General features: G+C 44.0%; 1 protein-coding gene across 1 annotated transcript in view; it reads right to left on the reverse strand.

Annotated features, from left to right (window-relative positions):
- AGBL1 (AGBL carboxypeptidase 1) overlaps window positions 1-20,801 on the reverse strand; it is a 935,290-nt gene that overhangs the window by 861,727 nt on the left and 52,762 nt on the right. The window contains exon 2 of the mRNA XM_006072797.4: window positions 991-1,054. Coding sequence (XP_006072859.4) covers window positions 991-1,054 — 64 coding nt within the window. The remainder of the gene's footprint in view (window positions 1-990; window positions 1,055-20,801) is intronic.

Raw genomic sequence — 20,801 nt, forward strand, 5'->3', positions numbered from 1 at the left:
CATATTACCCCAGGATAAGCCCAAAGGCAGTAGTTATGTTTCAACTTGGAAGGGCACTCACGTGATTCTCTACGCTCTTGAACCAAGGTGGTCAACAGGGTGGGAGATTATAATCAAAGAAGACTCTCTAATTTTTCATCCTCTACTAAAGGGGCAATAATCAGTACCTATTTCAGAAAGAGAACTCTGTGGTTTCATTCTAAGAGTTCCAGACACCACTGGACAAACCGAAGTCAGAACTATCCCAGAGAACAAATGGGCTTCACCTCCAGAGAGTACCTGATGCAGAAGAAGAGATGTCACCCTGTCACTGGAGTGCAGCACAGCCTGAGGGTAAACCTCGGTATGAGTGGACCCTTCCTTCTGAAACTGTAACCTGAGCGTCTGGGGCTTTGGAGAGACATTCACTCTGGCATTTCTATTTTGGTACGAATATGTCTTTCTAATGCAATGTGGCTGGCTTCATAGAAGAGAAAGCTAAGTGTTCAAGAAGCTGTGTTTTCCAAGAACTTCAGGTGGAAAAGAGCTGATAGAGGGGGGACCCAGTTGACTCAGTTGATGCCACTGTAGTGACTTCTGTCCACTTATCCCTCAAAATGTAATGGCTGACCACACTGCTAAGTCTAGCTCCTGCCTTGTCTTCCTGTCTCCACTTGACTTACGTGAGAGAGCTGCCGACACCTGGCTCTCTAAATGGGCCATGATGAGGGAAGAGGGGGAGGCGAGAGGTCAAACCACTGAGGGCTGGAGGTCCTTGGCCCCAGAGATGAGATGTCACAGAATAGCCACCCAGAGTCTAAATGCCTCCTAAATTTGGGCCACTGTAGGGTGGGTGACATGATTGAAAAGCCCAAAGTACATCCATCTTATGGTGATTTTGTCTCGCACAGCAAACTTGGAGCAAACCCCAGGCCACACAGTTTCCTGGGAGACATGGCATCTGCACGCCCCAAGTCCGCCACAGGAGGAGTGAGGTCATGACCTACTCACCGACGGAAAGCAGATCTCCGAGGAGCCGGAGGATGGCCAGGATGGACTCCCGGTCTGAGGAGCTCTGCAATGAAAGCAGATAGCCACCTTTAAGAAGAAAGGTGAGGGTACAGCCAACTATGGAGAACCGTATGGAGGTTTCTTAAAAAACTAAAAGTAGAACTACCATAAAACCCAGAAATCCCACTCCTGGGCATATATCCAGAAAAGATGAAAACCCTAATTTGAAACAATAAATGCATCCCAATGTTCATTGCAGCACTATTTATAAAAGACAAGACACAGAAGCAACCTAAATGTCCATTGACACATGAATCGCTAAATAAGATGTGGTGCATGCCTGGGTGCTCAGCAGCTTCGGTCGTGTCTGACTCTTTGTGACCCTATGGACTTTAGTCTGCCAGGCTTCTCTGTCCATGGGGTTCTCCAGGCAAGAATACAGGAATGGGTTGCTATGCCCTCCTCCAAGGGATTTTCCCGACCCAGGGGTCAAACCTGCATCTCCCAAGTTGCCTACGTTGCAAACAGATTCTTTACCACTCAGCCACAGGGGAAGACCAAAGAAGATGTGATACATATATACAATGGAATATCACTCAATCATTAAAAATAAAGAAATAATGACATTTGTAGCAACATGGATGGACCTAGAGATTGTCATACTGAGTGAAATATATCAGAGAAAGACAAATACCATATGATATCACTTACATGTAGAATCTTTTAAAATGACACAAATAAACTTATTGACAAAACAGAAACAGAGTCACAGATATAGAAGACAAACTCATGGCTACCAAAGGGGGAAAGTGGGTGGGGGGAAGATAAATTGGGAGTTTGGGATTGACATGTACATGCTGCTGCTGCTGCTGCTGCCAAGTCGCCTCAGTCGTGTCCGACTCTGTGCGACCCCATAGACGGCAGCCCACCAGGCTCCGCCATCCCTGGGATTCTCCAGGCAAGAACACTGGAGTGGGTTGCCATTTCCTTCTCCAATGCATGAAAGTGAAAAGTGAAAGGGAAGTCGCTCAGTCGCGACCCCATGGACTGCAGCCCACCAGGCTCCTCCGCCCATGGGATTTTCCAGGCAAGAGTACTGGAGTGGGGTGCCATTACCTTCTCCGGACATGTACATACCACTATATATAAAACAGGTAATCAACAAGGACCTACTGTATACCACAGGGAACTCTACCCAATATTCTCTAATAAACCTAAATGGGAAAATAATTTGAAAAAGAATAGATGCACGTGTATATGTAACTGAATCACTTTGCCGTATACCTGAAACTAACACAACATTATAAATCAACTATGCATGCTAAATAGCTTCAGCCATGTCTGACTCTATGCAACTCTATGGACTGTAACCCACTAGGTTCCTCTGTCCATGGGATTCTCCAGGCAAGAATACTGGAGCGGGTTGCCATTCCCTCCTCTAGGGGATCTTCCCTGCCCAGGGATCAAACCCACATCTCTTAAATCTCCTACATTGGCAGTTGGGTTCTTTACCACTAGCACCACCTGGGAAGCCCATACATCAACTATACTCTAATAGAAAATAAAAATTTTAAAAGGAAAGAAGGCAAAAGAAGGGAGGTGGCATGGTCAAGGGTATGCATGGGAATGGCAGCTTCCTTCTGCCGAGAAGGACTTTCTACAATAATGAACGGCTGAAGGGAGACTCCCCTGGTGGTCTGGTGGTTAAGAATTCACCCTCCAATGCCAGGGACTTGAATTAGATTCCTGGTCTGGAAACTAAGATCCTACATGCCTCAGGGCAACTAAGCCCATGCACAAGTAGAGAGAGGACCACCTGCCACAAGTAAGACCCACAGCCAAATAAATAAATATTTTTAAAAAAAGAAATCATTGCATGGTTGCTCCTTAAATAATAACTGAAAAGGACTCACTGAGTGAAGCATCTCAGGGGCTCTATCTCCATATTTAGCCTTCAGAAACTGGCAACATCAGCAAAATGGGCAAAAGAAAACACAGATAGTTCAGGCAGAAAGGGGAAATGAAAAGGGGCTTTGTGGGCCAAGGTAGCAAAGCCTTCGCTAATTTCAGGAGGCTTAGATTATTGTTCAACCCAGAGCAGAGAGCAGAAACAGAAATCCACTAACATGTTCAGATGGAAAGACTTCGCTGACTCAGAAGGATGAAGTGTTGTTTTCTTAAGAGACACCTAGGGTAACAACAAATCTCATGATATAGCTCTACGGGATATTTGCAATCCTTGACACGCTCCCCTTGTTACACGGGAGAGAACACCGAGACTCAGAGGGAGGGAGGGCTTAATCAGGACCTCTGTGGTGATCCACAATGCCAACGCCGGAGTACAACCCAGGCCAGGCTCCCAACAATCGGGCCAGTGTCATTGCATGGTAATATGTTAATTTTCTAGCTCTCAAGAACTTCTTTACCTATAAGTTGCAAGTTTGCACCCATAAATAGCACCTCTCCAAAGCCCCCACTCTTCGACCCCTGGTAAGCATCATTCTATTACACTCTCTGTTGCTGCAAGTTCAGCTTTTTTAGATTCCATATATCAGTGGTATCACACGGTATTCATCTTTCTCTGACTTATCTCACTGCACCTAATGCCTTCAAGGTCCATCTGTGTTGCTGCAAATGGCAGGATATTCTTTTTCTCGTGGCTGAATAATATTCCACTGTATGTATATACATCTTCTTTATCCATTCATCTGTTGAGGGACACTTAGGTTGCTTCCATATCTTGGCTGTTATGAAAAATGCTACAGTGGACACGGGTGTGCAGATGTCTCTTCCAGATACTGCTTTCAAATCTTTTGAATATAAAGCCAGGAGTCTTATCTTACACCACTCACAAAAATTAACTCGAAATAGGTCAAAGACTTAAATCCAGGACTTGAAATCATGAAACTCCCGAAGAAATCACAGGAGAAAAAAAAAAATCTCTGACATTAGTATTGGCAACGTTTTCTTTGGTAAGACACCAAAAGCACGTGCAATGAGATTAAAATAAACAAGTGAGACTACATTAAACTGAAGAGCTTTTGCACAACCAGGGAAACAGTCAACAAAGAAACGTCAACAGAATGGGAGGAAATACTCACACATGATGGGCTTCCCTGGTGGCTCAGTGGTAAAGAATCCACCTGCCAATGCAGGAGACACTGGATCGATCCCTGGGTTGGGAAGATCCCCTGGAGGAGGGCATAGCAACCCACTCCAGTATTCTTACCTGAGAAATCCCATGGAAAGAGAAGCCTACTGGGCTATAGTCCATGGGGTCGTAAAGAGTCGGACATGACTTAGTGGCTAAATAACAACAATTAAGATATTTTTTAAATTTATTGGAGTATAGTTGCTTTACAATGTTGTGTTAGTTTCTGCTGTACAGCAGTGAATTAGCCATGCTGTTAAGTCGCTTCAGTCGTGTCTGACTCTGTGCGATCCCATAGACGGCTGCCCACCAGGCTCCTCTGTCCCTGGGATTCTCCAGGTAAGAATACTGGAGTGAGTTGCCATTTCCTTCTCCAATGCATGAAAGTGAAAAGTGAAAGTGAAGTCGCTCAGTCGTGTCCAACTCTTAGCGACCCCATGGACTGCAGCCCACCAGGCTCCTCGGTCCATGAGATTTTCCAGGCAAGAGTACTGGAGTGGGGTGCCATTGACTTCTCCATATACATATATCCTCTCTTTTTGGATTTCCTTCCCATTTAGGTCACCACTGAACACTGATAAGATACTAATGTAAAGGTATTCTTTTACACACCAAACAAGGCAAAAAAAAAAAAAAAAAGGTCCATTATGGACAAGATGCCAAAACTTTAACTCATTTTCCAGGTGTGATAAGACACCTGGGGTTCCCTAGGCATTTGAGGTTTATGCACTTACCACGGAAAAGACTTGGATTTGCTCTGGGAGCTTCTCCACAGGGAGTTGAGCCTCAAGAAGGCAGCCTCAGCATCACTTTTCTGATGCCTCCTATCACAGCTGCCCTGGACGCTAACAGAAGGCATCATTCTTTGAGTCCCCTCCAACAAATGTCATGCACAGCTGTGCTCCGTGTCAGTGTTCCCTGTCCTCTCCCACCCTTTGGTCTCCCAAAATCTGGGAACAAGAACCAAGGATCAGGGAAGCCACTGATATATCATCCCAGGGAATTTGCTGGTCTTAGGTTCTGGTACCAATTCCATTGTAGGAGAGGTTCCACCACATCCACAAACAATACTCTGGACACCATCAGGTTGTCCTACAGTTCATCTCCATTCTGACACTATCTACCCAGAGATAACATCAGATCCCAGAGGTTGAGGGGTCAGTCCTACAAGATCGCCCACCCCCACTTCAGACTCCAGTGGCAAGTCCAGGTTGTGACCCTTCCTTCTGGCCAACATATTTGTTATAAATCAGGGGTTCCAGTGAGCTCCTCTAATTCAGGGTGTCAATCACAAATCTAGGTTGTTAATCTGTCCTTCCAGTTCACTGGCTATAAATTAAAGATTCCCATAACCGACCTCCTCCTTGGGTGTGATTAATTTGTTAAATCCTCTCCCCAAACTCAGAGAAACATTTCACTTTCTGGATTGCTAGTTTATTGTAAAACAGTATAACTCAGAAACAGCCAGATGTAAGAGATGCCCAGGGCAAGGTCTGGGGAACTGGCACAGAGCTCACACGCCTTCTCCGGAAGCATCACTCTCCCAGCTCCTCCACCTGTTCACCAACCTGGAAGCTCTCTAAACATCATCTCTCAAGTTTCCTGTTTTCTTTCTTTTTTTAATTTTGGGGGGAGAGGCACACTAACAGTATGTGGGATCTTAGTGTTCTGAACCCATGCCCTTGCCTTGAAATGTGGAGTCTTAACTCCTGGACTGCCAAGGTAGTTCCCCTATCCTTACATAGTCTATAGATTCAACTTCTGGCTCTTCTACCTTCCCTGGAGGTAAAGGGGATTTGGGGTGTCCTGGGGAGCCAGGAAGTCAGACTGAAAGTCCCAACCCTCCAACCACATGGTCAGTTCTCCTGACAGTCAGCTTTCCATTCATAGATGTGGTCCAAAAGTCAACCCATTAACTTAACAAAAGACAAGTTTATTGCTCTCATCACTGAGGATATTCCAAGGGTTTGGGGAGCTCTGTGCCAGAAACAGGAGGAAGACCAAATATCTATTTCTTACTATAAATCACAAAATATCCAGCCCTTTGAAAATGGACCCAAAGATGGCTGATGGTAAAAAAAAAAAAAAAAGTCCCTTCTCTGCAATGAATGATGTGTCTGGATCCACCCGCAGAAACCCCCATAACTGCTCTTCTTTCTGAAAAGAGGGAGGGGGATAAGCCATAAAAGCAAGGCTGGGCAATATTGCGTAACTTGGTATAAATGCAGGATTCATCAGTTAACTGTGAATAATGAGCAAAAAGGAAAATAAGAGAGGAAACAGGGGTGATGAGAAAGGAGCAAAGAGAAAAGGGAGAGAGGAAAACTAATAAAGTGGAAACTGATTGAAGAGGGATAAAAAGATCCATGTTTAATTTCCTTTCATTCAATTATTCATGCATTCGTCCCACAAATGCTCCCTGGAAATCATGCATGTTCCAGCCACTGGGCTGGGATACAAACAGATGGGAACACATTCAGCCTTCACAGGGCTCCAGGCCTGGCTGAGACGAACAGCTGGCAAACAGTTAGGACCGAGGATGGTTAAGGACTGTGACAAAGGTAAACGTGGATGCTAGAAGAATTCAGGAACGGGGTGTGTAACCCAGCCAGGTCTATGAGCGATACATCTGGGAAATCGGGCAGAAGTGGGGCAGGAGTGATGCTGAAAGCCCAGCTTCTCTGCACATGGGTGCTGAATCACATCTCAGAGACAAGTTTTGAGTGAAGTAGAAAAGGATAGATTTACTGCTTTGCCAGGCAAAGGGGGACACAGCGAGCTAATGCCCTCAAAACCATGTGTTCCCAACTTTGGGAAGATAGTGAGGACTTTTATAACCGTTGTTCAAGGAGGCTGTGATCAGCTCATGGGCATTCTTCTGATGGGCTGACAGTGAGGTAAGCAGGAGTCAGCATCAGCAGCCTTCGGGTCCAACCAGTCTGGGGTCTACATGCTTGTGGGCCACCTGTCATCACCAATCATTAACTTCTCCGACCTGGAGGGGGTTTCAGTATCTGCATGCGTGCTAAGTCACTCAGTTGTTTGACTCTCTGTGACCCTATGGCCTGTAGCCCACTGTCCATAGGCTCCTCCGTCCATGGATTCTCCAGGCAAGAATACTGGAGTGGGTTGTCATCTCCTCCTCCAGGGGATCTTGCTGACTCAGGGATAGAACCCGCATCTCTTACATCTCTTGCAATGGCAGGCAGGTTCTTTACCACGAGTGCCACTTGGGAAGCTCTTCGGTATCTGCAAACAGCTCAAAGATACTGTTGTGTGTATCCCTTGATGGGGTAACAGGGCCTTGCCCCACGGTGACTCTTGACTGCTTGTTTCTCCCTGGTCTCGCATCCCCTCCCTTCCCTCATTAACAACTGCTTGAATCTGTCCCTTGGAACTCAGGGAAGGTCATGGAGGATAAATGAAAGCTGTTTCCTGTAATCAAAGAAATGGGAGACACAGTAAGGCCTTGTGCCTGGGAGCCCCACAGGGCCCTGCGCCGTATCAAGGGGAAGGTTCCACCTGTGTCACAGCCCTACTTACTCAGAGGGAAGCATGACCGAGTGTGGCAACCTTGGGGGATGAAGCTGCTTCCAGGATGAAGCAGATGGTGAAAGGAATTGTGAGTCTGTGGACAAGAACTAGGTCTCACTCATTTCTGCATTCCTGTGTCCTGAGGTATAATAGATAATCGGTATATTTTATTGGATCCATTTATCCAGCTAAGAGATTGCCCGCTTTTAGTTCAATGCCCACTAATGCTCCCTGAGAACAAGCACTCTCTCCTAGGCTTCTGCTATACCTTCCAGCAGGGAGATAGATCTGGGCGTACAGAATCTACTAAATCACCGCCCTTAAATTGGTTTGACCTGTGGCCAACACAGTTGGCTGCACACACTCCAGTCGTTCTTCTATAATTGCTTCCCAGAAAATCCCATTTGTTTCAAGCCCGGGGCAGCAGCCTGCTGATGAAAGATACATACTCTACTTGTCCCCTCCCTGGGGAATGGGCCACAGTTCACCTCCTGTCTTTCTCCTTTTCCTATGGTTGGTTGCGATGTGAGTATGATCCCAGATAGGGGCTTCCCCTGGTGGCTCAGCGGCAAAGAACCTGCCTGCAACTGCATGAGAATTTCTGCAATACAAGGGACTTGGGTTCGATCCCTGGGTGGGGAGGATCCCATGCAGCAGGAAACAGCAACCCACTCCAGTATTCTTGCCTGGGAAATCCCTTGGACAGAGGAGTCTCGTGGGCTATAGTCCATGGGGTCAAAAAGAGTCAGACATGATTTAGGGACTAAACCACCACACCACCATGAGCGCAGATCTGGGTGAGGAAACTCAAATAGAAGTTGACTGAGAGATTCCAGAAAAGATTTTCCTCCAAGATTTAAAAAGAGAAACCATGAAAAGCAAAAACAAAGCAACAAGACAAACACTCTATTTCCTATTTGGGGCACCGTTGTCTGAGGACACAACCCTGGGTCACTGGTGACATTGTTAAGCTGTGAACCAACTCTATAAAACCACCGACCTGTAGACTTTCACTGTTGTTCGGTTGCTCGGCCGTGTCCGATCTGCAAGCCCAGGACTGCAGCACACCAGGTCTCCCTGTCCTTCGTAGACTTTCAGGCACATGAAATTGTAAGCATCCTCACTCATAAAAGCTATTTTCAATCAGGTAGTTTGTCACGAAGAGGGAGAAAAGAACATTTTTACACCTCTGCTTGTCCTCTTCCAAATCATGAGTTAATAAACAGGAAAGAAATTGATTTCACAGACCACGGCCAGCCCGGGAGAATCCTGCCATTCCACCGGTAGGTACTAAGAGACAGTGCGGTCGTACAGATGCTTAGTTCGTAATGTTCTCGCTCAGCTCTGAGCTAGAATGAATCAGCACAATATTGTTTTTCTTTAAGTAAAAATTATGGCTATCAGCGGAGGGAAAAAACACGCCACAAAATCTCCACTGGCATTAATATAAGCACTGCTATATTTACCAATAAATATTTTACACTATTTAGAAGAATAACACAAAACCATTATCTCACCCACAGTAATAATAAATGAGCAATTAAAGAAGGCAGGATGCGACGTGCCTCCATTTTCCTTTAATGATCCTTTTAAATGAATCATTGAGTAATTCCCTGTTGTTTAAGACTTTCCTATTTAAAAAAAAAAAAAAAACGGATTTGCCAAGCTTTCTTGTAGAGGCAGGCAGCTGAAAGAACAAACAGTGTCTTTCTCAGTCTGTGGGGTTTTGAACTACAATTTTCTCAAATACTGTTCTGAATTTGTTGCTCACTTGCTTTGAAATCTTTATCTCCCTGTTGCCTTCCTCCTCCTGACTGTCCATGAAGATATAAGACCCTTCACATCACTCAGCTTCAGGAGTTCCTCTCCATCCGCTCCCCCAACCCCAGTACCATGTATATTGGCCTCAAAGGACCAGTCACTGTGCTCCAAGCCCATCATAGGCTCCTATGCCTTCAAAGTTTTGCTCACGTTGCTTCTACTGATGGAGTATTATTTCTCCTTGTGAAGAGCATGAAACCTACTTGTATTTAGCCCATGAAACCTACTTGTACTTAACCCATGAGACCTACTTGTATTTAGCCCATGAAACCTACGTGTATTTCAATTCCAAGCTCAAATTCCCTTTCTACAGTTTTTCCGCATTACCTACCTTCCTGGCACTCATTACCCAAAACTGCCACATGTCTGCATACGTTGGGCACCATACAACTGCCAGGCATGCCATTCGCAAGGACTACCACATAATCAATGCCCCCTAAAGTGGGATGGTGCAGTGGCCCAGCCCGTCCAAGAACAGAATTGTTTGCTCTAAATATTTGATTTCTCACAATCCACCTTGCCCCTCCTTTTATTAGAATTCTAACTAAATCCTGGTCATTTTCTTGCCTCTGTGTTTTGGTTGTCTATTGCAGGGGTAACAAACCACCCTGACGCCTATTGGATTAAAGCAATAGCCTTTACATTTTCTCTCTTGATTTTGTGGACAGGGAATTTGGGCAGGGCTTAACTGGGAGAGTCTTCTACTTCCCAGGGTGTTAACTACCGTCATTGGGTGGCATTCAGCTGGCAGATGAATGGCTGGTCTGGAGGGTCTATGATGGCTTCATTTGTGTGTCTGATACCTTGGCACAGATGGCTTCTGTTTGGCAGGCTGAAGGACTGGGCTCATCGTGGACTGTGAACCAGAATGCCTTCATGTGGCCTTTCCAACATGTTAGTCTTAAGCAACTTGGACTTCTTACACGGCGGATCAAGCATCCCAAGAGAACTGAGTAGACGTTGCAAGGCCTCTTTGGCTTAGCCTCAGTTTAACCATCACCTCTGCTGCATCCTATTGGCTGGTCAGGTTACTGATGATAGCCCAGATTTGAGTGGATGGAATTAATCTCTATCTCTCAACTGGAGGAGTAGAAAAAATTTGCAGCATTTTTAATCTCCTACCCTCTCCTTAGACTTTGAGCTCCTCCAGAACAAGTATTTTATCTCATTCCCCATTGGGGTCCCCAGGTTCTAGTGTGGCATCTTACATAAAGTAGGTATTCAGTAAACATTCTGAATGTTATAAAATGGGAAGAGATAGGGTGGAAAGGAATAGAATGGAATGGCTTGGGAAGGGATGGGATGGATGGGATAAAATGGAATGGAATGGGATATAATGGAATGGAAAGAAATGGAAACTTAATATGAAATCTGCCAGAGCCTTGCTATCCTATTCTCTTTGGTGACAGGATTTACTTCAAAGCATATTCCAGTGAGAACATCCTTACACAAATTTATGACAAGCTATACAGATCAACTTTTCTATGAATCCAGCAACCGAACAAACAATTATAGGCTGCCTACTATCAGTTCAGTTCAGTCGCTCAGTCGTGTCCGACTCTTTGCAACCCCATGAATCACAGCACGCCAGGCCTCCCTGTCCATCACCAACTCCCAGAGTTCACTCAGACTCACGTCCATCAAGTCAGTGATAACATCCAGGATGCCTATTATGGTGCTAGTGGTTAAGAACCCACCTGCCAATGCAAGACTCATACACACACCCTAGGATCCCCCGGAGGAGGGCATGGCAACCCACTCTAGTATTCTTGCCTGGAGAAGCCCATGGACAGAGAAGCCTGGCGGGCTACAGTCCATGGGATCACCAAGAGTTGGACACGACTGACATGATATAGCATCATGTGCCAAGAACTGTGTTAATAAATACAGAACATCAATATCACCCCAGACAATGTGGAGGGAAAAGAAATATCCTGTGCCTCTTTCTGAAATTTTCTCAAGTCTACACCCAACTTTACTGAACAGAGGGGAAAAAAGGCCATCCCAATCCCATTTTCTGTAACACCCCTGATATCACAGAAATAGAGTGCTTGCACTCTGCTACTCTGTTCCCACAGATGGAAAGAATAAGCCCATGAAATCTTAATTCTTGATCTCTAAAGAATAAGACAGAACCTCTTCCAAATTCATGAGCCAAGAGCATAGGACACAGCTCATAGCCCAAGAAAACCATATTGCCAAAAATAAATTTGTTCTTCGGTCACACAGTTTGAACACTCACTAGAAATGGTCCATTGGCTAAAGAAAATATATTATTAAATTTGGAGCTGGTAATGAGTGATAAAAGAGGGTACTGATCACAAACTTCAATGACTGAAAATGATTATTATACCAGAAACAGTGACCAATAGCTCTCTGTCTTCACACAAGAAGAAACAGAAAGAAGTTGCATAGTTAGAAGTTTAGTTGGGGCAGAAGGAAAAACTTCCTTTCAGGGCTGAGACAAGTTCAAAAGAGGGAGAGTTGTTTTAAATGAGTATGGACTGAAATATCTACGAAAGTGTGAAAGAGTTAGTTGCTCGATCATGTCCGACTCTTTGTGACCCCATGGACTGTAGCCCCAGGGACTGAACACGGGTCTCTGGCATTGCAGGTAGATTCTTTACTGTCTGAGCCACCAGATGGTTATGAAATAGTTTTTATTTATTTATGTATTTAAATTGGAGGATAATTACAAATTGTGATGGTTTTTGCCATAAATCAACATGAATTGACCATAGGCATACACGTGTTCCCTCCATCCTGAGCCCCCCACCCACACCCCTCCCTCCCCACCCCATCCCTCCAGGCTGTCACACAGCACTGGCTTTGGGTGCCCTGCTTCATACATCAAACTCCCACTGGTTATTTATTTTACATATAATAATGTATATATGTAGCTTCAGTGCTATTCTTTCAAATCATCCCACCCTCTCCTTAGTTCTAATGAGGTGGATGAACCTAGAACCTATTATATGGAGTGAATTAAATCACAAAGAGAAAGACAAATATCATATACTAACACATATGTATGGAATCTAGAAAGATGGAACCAATGATCCTACATGCAGGGCAACAAAGGAGACACAGATGTAAAGAAATGAGAGTTTTCTCAATATGATAGATGTTGGGCTGGAAATAGCAAAAAAAAAACAAGAAGCTTGCCATAATTACAGAAGCTGGGTGATGTGGTTTTATAATATTAAAAAATAAACATCATTACAAAATAGAATAAAGTGAAATGGTATGTAATGTTTTCTGTTAGGAGGACTCTTTAGAATGAACAAGTCATACAGAGTGCAATAAGTCCAAAAGAGAAAAACAAATATACTATATTAAATTCATATATGTGGAATCCAGAAAAACTGTGTATATGATCTTATTTGCAAAGTAGAATCATAGACACAGGTGTAGAGAACAAATGTATGGATACCAAGGGAGAAAGGAGGGGATGGAAAGAATGGGGAGATTGGGACTGACACATATACACTATTGACATTATGTATAGATAACTATATAGATAGTTATCTAATAGATATCTAATAGATATCTAATAGATAACTAATGGGAATCTATTGTGTAGCACAGGAAACTGTTTAACGTATTGTGGTGACCTGAATGGGAAGGAACTCCAAAAGGGAGGGACTTATGTAAATATAAGTATATAAATACGTATATATATACATACATGTATACATATAGCTGATTCACTTTGCTGTACAGTAGGAACTAACACCGGAGAAGGCAGTGGCACCCCACTCCAGTACTCTTGCCTGGAGAATCCCATGGACAGAGGAGGCTGGTAGGCTACAGTCCATGGGGTCGCTAAGAGTCAGACACGACTGAGCGACTTCACTTTCACTTTTCACTTTCACGCAATGGAGAAGGAAATGGCAACCCACTCCAGTGTTCTTGCCTGGAGAATCCCAGGGACAGAGGAGCCTGTTGGGCTGCCGTCTATGGGGTCGCACAGAGTCAGACACGACTGACGCGACTTAGCAGCAGCAGCAGGAACTAACACACCATTGTAAAGCAACAGTACTCCATTTAAAATTAGTTTTTTTTTTAATTTAAAAATACTTCACTACCAATAAAAGAATGAACAATCCCACTAGTATCTTTCCTCATAATTCTTGGGCTCCAGAATTTGACAAATGCCCTAGTCATATATTGGGTCTTACATAATTAATTGTTAAGAATACAGTGAAGAGGAACTAAAGGGCCTCTTGATGAAAATGAAAGAGGAGAGTGAAAAAGCTGGCTTGAAACTCAACATTCAAAAAATGAAGATTATGGCATCTAGTCCCATCATTTCATGGCAAATAGAAGGGCAAACAATGGAAACAGTGACAGACTTTATTTTCTCAGGCTTCAAAATTACTGCAGATGGTAACTGCAGCCATGAAATTAAAAGATGCTTGCTCCTTGGAAGAAAAGCTATGACCAACCTAGACAGCATATTAAAAAGAAGAGACATTACTTTCCCAACAAAGCTATGGCTTTTCCAGTAGTCATGTATGAATGTAAGAGTTGGACCATAAAGAAGGCTAAGCACCAAAGAATTGAAGCTTTTGAACAGCGGTGCTGGAGAAGACTCTTGAGAGTCTTTTGGACTGCAAGGAGATCTAACCAGTCAATCCTAAAGGAAATCAGTCCTGAATATTCATTGGAAGGACTGATGCTGAAGCTGAAGCCCCAATACTTTGGCCACCCGATTTGAAGAACTGACTCATTGGAAAAGACCGTGATGCTGGGAAAGATTGAAGGCAGGAGGAGAAGGGGATGACAGAGAATGAGATGGTTAGATGAGATCACCAGCTCAATGGACATAATTTTGAGCAAGCTCCAGGAAATGATAGACAGGGAAGTCTGGCATGCTGCAATCCATGGGGTTGCAAAGAGTCGGACATGACTAAGCAACTGACCAACAACAAAGAATACCAATGCTCTCCCTTCTAAGTAAAGGGGCATACACGGTTCAGCCTCTGGTAAAGTTAGAAGGTGGTCTATTTTTTATTTGGCAAATATTGTCAGGTACTTACTTTGTACCAGGTACTGTGTTAGGTGCCAGGAATAACACTGATAGCATAAATATACACAGTCCCTGCCCTCATCAAACTTTCAAGCCAGTTAGAAAGGCAGATAGCTAAATATCACCCAAAGAAATGTAGAACTGCAACTGAGGATAAGTACCCAAGTGTATTTTGTCATGTGACCATAAAATAAGGTTATTTGATGTGAATCAGTAAAGGATTTCCTTAAGAAATAACACACTTATTTGCAAAGTGGAAATAGAAACACAGATGTATGGATACTAAAGGGAGAATGAGGGTGGTGGGATGAATTGGGAGATTGGGATTGACATATATACACTATTGATACTATGTATAAAATAGATAACTAAAGAGGGCTTCCCAGGTGGTGCTAGTGGTAAGGAACCACTTTACCTGCTGTTGCAGGTAGACATAAGAGATATGGGTTCGATCCTTCTGTCGGGAAGATCCCCTGGAGGAGGGCACAGCAACCCATTCCAATATTCTTGCCTGGAGAATCCCATGGACAGAGGAGCTTGGCAGGCTGTAGTCCATAGGGTTGCAAAAAGTTGGACACAACTGAAGGGACTTAGCATGCACATGCAATGAGAACCCACTGTATAGAACAGGGAATCCTGCTCATTGCTCTGTGGTGACCTAAATGGGAAGCAAATCAAAATAGAGGGAATATATGGATAGGCATAGCTGAGTCACTTTGCTGTATAGCAGAAACCAGCTCAACATTGTAAAGCAACTATGCTCCAATAAAAAAAAATAAATAAAATTTTCCTTTTCTTTTTAAAAAAACAAGTAGCACTTCAGCTGAGAGTAAAAGAATAAGCTAGCATTAACTAGGAGAAAACTGGAGGGCAGAATGCTTAGGATGAAATCAGGCAAATGAGAGTAGTGTACAGTTATATAGCTGGTAGAAACATGCAAAGATAAGGGAGATAAAGAAGGCCAGTGAAGTTAGGGTAGAGAAAGGGACAGGGGTGTTTGAAGAATGTACCTCTAATTCAAATAGACCTTGGTCACCAAAACCTTTGTACAACTTACTCTCTTTCCTACATTATTGGACTAATCACTGAACCCAGCTCAAGGATACAATTGGGTTAGAAATACCATAATGGATGCAAAACACTTAGCTCTCTGCCTAAGTCACAATAGATGTTCGATTGGCTGTTGGGGAATAAACATTGCCATGAGCATGCCTAACAAAAGGTGAGTCGTCTAAAAACAGATCTGAAGATCTTTAGAAATGCATCTTCCTGGATCAATTTTACACCCAGATCACGATGTTTTCAATTTAGCAGGATACTCTTAAGGAGGAGAGAAAAATAACCAAAACAAGTGAAAATGGTGAGGTTGTGTCCTCTGAAAAGAGACAGTTTATAATCCTATGCTTTGCCTATGTCCAGCACATTTATTGCCGCTTGGTAAACAGTAAAGACTCTGAGTCATAATCATTACAACAGCAATCAACAGCATCACACCCTTGAGATGTTCTCTGATTTCTTTTAAATGACAATCACTGGAAAGCAGACTTGTTTCCATTTCTAGGAAGGCTGTGAAGTCGCTCCAGAGCAGTTGACAAACAAGAGCACAAAACTTGCAAGTTGAATTAAGGATTGCTGAAAAGAAGTGCCAAATTGTTTTCAGCTTTTCTGAATGGATTCTAAACAGAGCTAGTAAATAACATGTCCAGGTGCCTGTTACCCAGTGTTCAGTATCAAAGTGGAGGATGCGAGTGCTGCCTTCCTGTTCAATTAGCAGCTGCCACCCACTACCTTGATCCTCTCTGAATCCATCAACCTCCCAAGCACACAGGGAAGACTAAAAGCACTGGGGCAGGGAGGCTCCATTCTGCCACTGAAAGGCCACAGAACCAAGCAGTTTCCAAAACCACAAAGAAGAAGCCCTTTTCTGGGTTGTTCCACCCAGCTAGTTCTTAGCCAGCTGGTCTAAAGCACAGTCATGAAGCAACAAAAGTTTGACTCTGGTGTCCTCATGTCCCCCATTTCAGTGACCCCATCATTTTGTGGTCTTGCTCCACCACTTGGCTACTCTCTAACCTAGTCTTAGACCTTCCCCAACCCACTCTGCTTTTCAGAGGTATTCTGTACTTTGAGAGTTAAGAAGTAGGCATCAGGTTATGAACTGACATCCCACATAGCCCATAATGGGGCTTCCCAGGTGGCACAAGGGGAAAGAATCCACCTGCCAGTGCAGGAGATGCAGGATACTCAGGTTCGACCCCTGGGTCAGGAAGATCCCCTGAAGTAGGATATGGAACCTACTCCAGTACTTTTGCCTGGAAAATTCCATGGACAGAGGAGCCTGGCAATTACAGTCCATGGGGTTGCAAAGAGTCAGACACAAAGGTGCACACAGACACAAAGGTGCACACACGCACATAGCCCACAGTACTACAAATGTTACCACAGAGTGCCCACTTTGCTTCGGATATCACTTACTCCTTAATCCTGAAAACCGTCTTGCAACTTGCATGCCAGATCTTAGTTCCCTGACCACAGACCAAACCCATGGCCCCTGCAGTTCTGCAGTGCTTGCTACCTCTGAGTCCTAACCACTGGACCACCAGGGAATTGCCTGAAATCATCTTGCAATTTTGATATTTTTATTCCTACTGTACTAGTGAGGAGACTGCAACCAAAGGAATAATTTCCTTGATAGCAAGAGTAACCTTTCTTCCTATTTTCTGAGTTGAGTTTTGAAAGCTACTAAATTTGAAAAAAAAAATCACTTTCAAAGTAACTAATGTTTCTTTAGTGGAAACTCTCTGATTCTAGAGAACAAACTGATAATTTTAAAACATGCCTGTAAATGCTTTATCATACCTACGACCAAGAGGTGGGCTTCCCTCATAGCTCAGTTGGTAAAGAATCTGCCCGCAGTGCAGGAGACCCAGGTTCAATTCCTAGGTCAGGAAGATCCCCTGGAGAAGGAAATGGCAACCCACTCCAGCATCCTTGCCTGGAGAATCCCGTGGACAGAGGAGCCTGGTGGGTTACAGTCAATGGGGGTCGCAAGAGTTGGACATGACTTAGTAACTAAAGAGAGAGAAAGACTAAGGTAGAATCTAAGGCCCATATTCTTGAATCTTGGTCAAGTGACCCCCTTATTACCAATAAGGTAGCAGTTCTTATTGGTACCAATAAGGACTGTAGCAGAAGTGACACTGCTTAACTTCCAAGGCTAAGCCATAAAAAGTGATGAAACTCTGCTTAGGTCACTGGGATCTTGGCATCTGGAGCCCTGACCCGCCATGTGCAAGTACTGAATCCCCTAAAGCAGCCATGATGTAAGGATGCCTACACCACATTCACCTCCCATTGTTGTTGTTGTTATTTAATCACCAAATTGTGTCTGACCCTTTGCAATACCATGGACTATAGCCCATCAGTTTCCTCTGTCCGTGGGATTTCCCAGGCAAGAATAAAGGAGTTGGTTGTCATTTTCTTCCCCAGGGGAATCCTCCCAATCCAGGGATCAAAACCCTGTGTCTCTTGCATTGGCAGATGGATTCTTTACAACTGAGCCACCAGGGAAGCTGTGATAGACAGCCCCAATTTGAACAGCTCCATAGGGATCACTCAGCATCAGCTGTGACCCATAGCAGCAAGAAATCTTGGCTATCCAGATCAGCTGAACCTTCCGATAACTGCATCCCCAGACGGCTTCCAATACAACACACAACAGACACCAACCAAGAACTACCCTGCTGAGTCCCTTCCAAACTGTGAGAAAAATGAAATGTTTGCTTTAAGCCACTGATATTGGGATCATTCGTTATGCAGTAATAGTAACTGAAATATAAACCCATCTCAAAAGTAGATCTATTAAAAAATGGGTTGAAAGTTTGATTTCTAAAAACCAGAATTTGGAACGCATGACAGTAAAAGAAAATGAGAAGGACCTAGACCTTTTAAACTCTGAAATATCACAAAGATTTTAGGAGCTTCTTTCATTGGTTTCTGTGAGAGACCACATGACAGCACAGAAAATGTCAGATGAGGAGACAGTGGACCTACTTCTCACCCAACTCTTCCTTTACAACTTTAGAGACACCATTTACCTTCTCTAGCCTTTACTTGCTTTCCTCATTCTTCAACTAAGAGAACAAGAAGAGATGGCTTCTCAGGTCCCTCCCAACATTATGACCCTGTGGCATTCGATGATGTCAGACTGGGCCAAAGACAAGATCTTCAGGCTAACAAACAGGTTAACTTTCTAGTTTGGGCGCTGTGGGCCAAGAGTGGCTGCTTAAACATGGATCAGACTGAAAATAAGAGATGAGAGAGCAAGAGATGGCATCTGTTCATTTTCTGGAAACACGCTCCAGGGTCTCAGAGGACAGATATGCCCTTGGAGACCTCAAGCAGTGCATGATGCTCTCTCAAAGACATCCCTCAAGATCCAGAGTAATCCAGAAAGAGGCCAGTGTTAACTTCAGGTCCAGGATCCCTGTTCTTGCCACTCCTGTGTGTGCCCTCCCTCCCACGACCTCTCCTCACCTTTGTGAACTTAAGACAGCACTCTGCCATTTTAAAAAAAACAGCTCTTATATTTGGCATTTTTCCCAGGGAGAGATTCTTTCCCTTTCAGTTCACAGATGCCGACATCTGGGTGATGATGAATCCCAACACTTATCTCCCATTTTCACACTTTTCTTCTAATGCCTCTCTGGCCACCCTGCCCATTCTCTCTCAAAACCTTCCACTCTGCCAACTATCTTCTCTAAAGGATTTGCCAATGAATTAGCTTACACTAAGGTCTGGTTTCTCAAACTCGATACTATTGATACTTGGGGCCAGATAATTATTTGTTGAGGTGAAGATGGAGTGCCGACTTATGCTGTAGGATTTTTTGTTTGTTTGTTTAGATTTATGTATTTATCTATGGCTGCTCTGGGTCTTTGTTGCTGTACGTGGGCTTTCTCTAGTTGCAGCAGGTGGGGACTCCTCTCTAGCTGCGGTGTGCAGGCTTCTTAATGCGGTGGTTTCTCTTGCTGCACAGCACGAGCTCTAGGGCGCACAGGTTCAATAGCTATGGTGCATGGGTTTAGCCATCTCTTGGCATGTGAGATCTTCCTGGACCAGGAATCAAACCCATGTCCCCTGCATTGGCAGGTAGATTCTTTAACACTGAGCCACCAGGGAAGCCCTCTTTTTTTTTTTTTTTTTTTCAGTTTTAAGTGGGGTTCATAACAACAAGAGATAAAGGGTTTTTAACAAACACAGTAACAAATGGACATCTGATTGGTAGGAAACATTATCCTGTACACAGCATAATTGTTTGTGTATCCTCAAAATACATAGCATTTACAGAGAGAACCACTGTTGTACAGCACAAGAGTATCTGAAGAGGCTAAATCAGAGTCAGGCTGTTTAACAGACAAATTTTTAATATATATACTCTAAATGAAAACAGATTGAACTTTTGAGCTGGTAGGGTAGAAGGCAACTCTGCCAACATGGCAGTTACAGCCCCCACTTTAGTCACATTTCCACCGTCCCATTTGCATGCATGACACATTAACAGTATCTAAAGGCAAATGAGCGTTCTCTGGTGGCTGAGTGGTAAAGAATCTGCCTGCCAATGCAGGAGACACAGGTTCAGTCCCTGGTCTGGGAAAATTCCACATGCCAAGAAGTGAGAAGGTAACAGGCAGGAAGGCCAGAAGTCCCCAAGTGGCAGGAGGAAATAAACTGCAAGTGGCAAACACTTTTTTTTTCTTCCCTTCACTGTAGATGAAACTGGTTCTGCCTGTGACAACTGCCTATGACGACTAACCTTTTTTTTTTCCTTTTCTTAAACGTTGGGCTAATAATGGATCAACAAACCAGTATTTGTGTCGATTGTTTATGGCCAGGGATGACACACCTCATCCCATCCTATCTCAGAAATGCATATTGTGGGAGAGGGGCCTGGTGAAACTCCCTCAGCCTTGAGGTGTCTCTCTTATCTGATTAGCAGCTCACTAACAGACATAAAATGCCTTGCTAAAAACTAGCAAAGGGGCCTTCTTTCTGTCCCCTTCTGATGTCTATGTCAAAAGCTTTCCCTATCTCTATTATACTTTAATAAAACTTTGCTGCACAAAAAGCTCCAAGTAGTCAAGCCTCGTCTCTGACCCCAGATGGAAATCCTCTCCTCCGGAGGTCACGAATCCCGGAGTAACACACGGCTTGCAGAAGCAACTGAGACCGTGTGCCACAACTACTGAGCCCCCGTGCCCTAGAGCCCGTGCT

Source organism: Bubalus bubalis, chromosome 20 (assembly GCF_019923935.1).
Source record: "Bubalus bubalis isolate 160015118507 breed Murrah chromosome 20, NDDB_SH_1, whole genome shotgun sequence".
Lineage (NCBI taxonomy): Eukaryota > Metazoa > Chordata > Mammalia > Artiodactyla > Bovidae > Bubalus > Bubalus bubalis.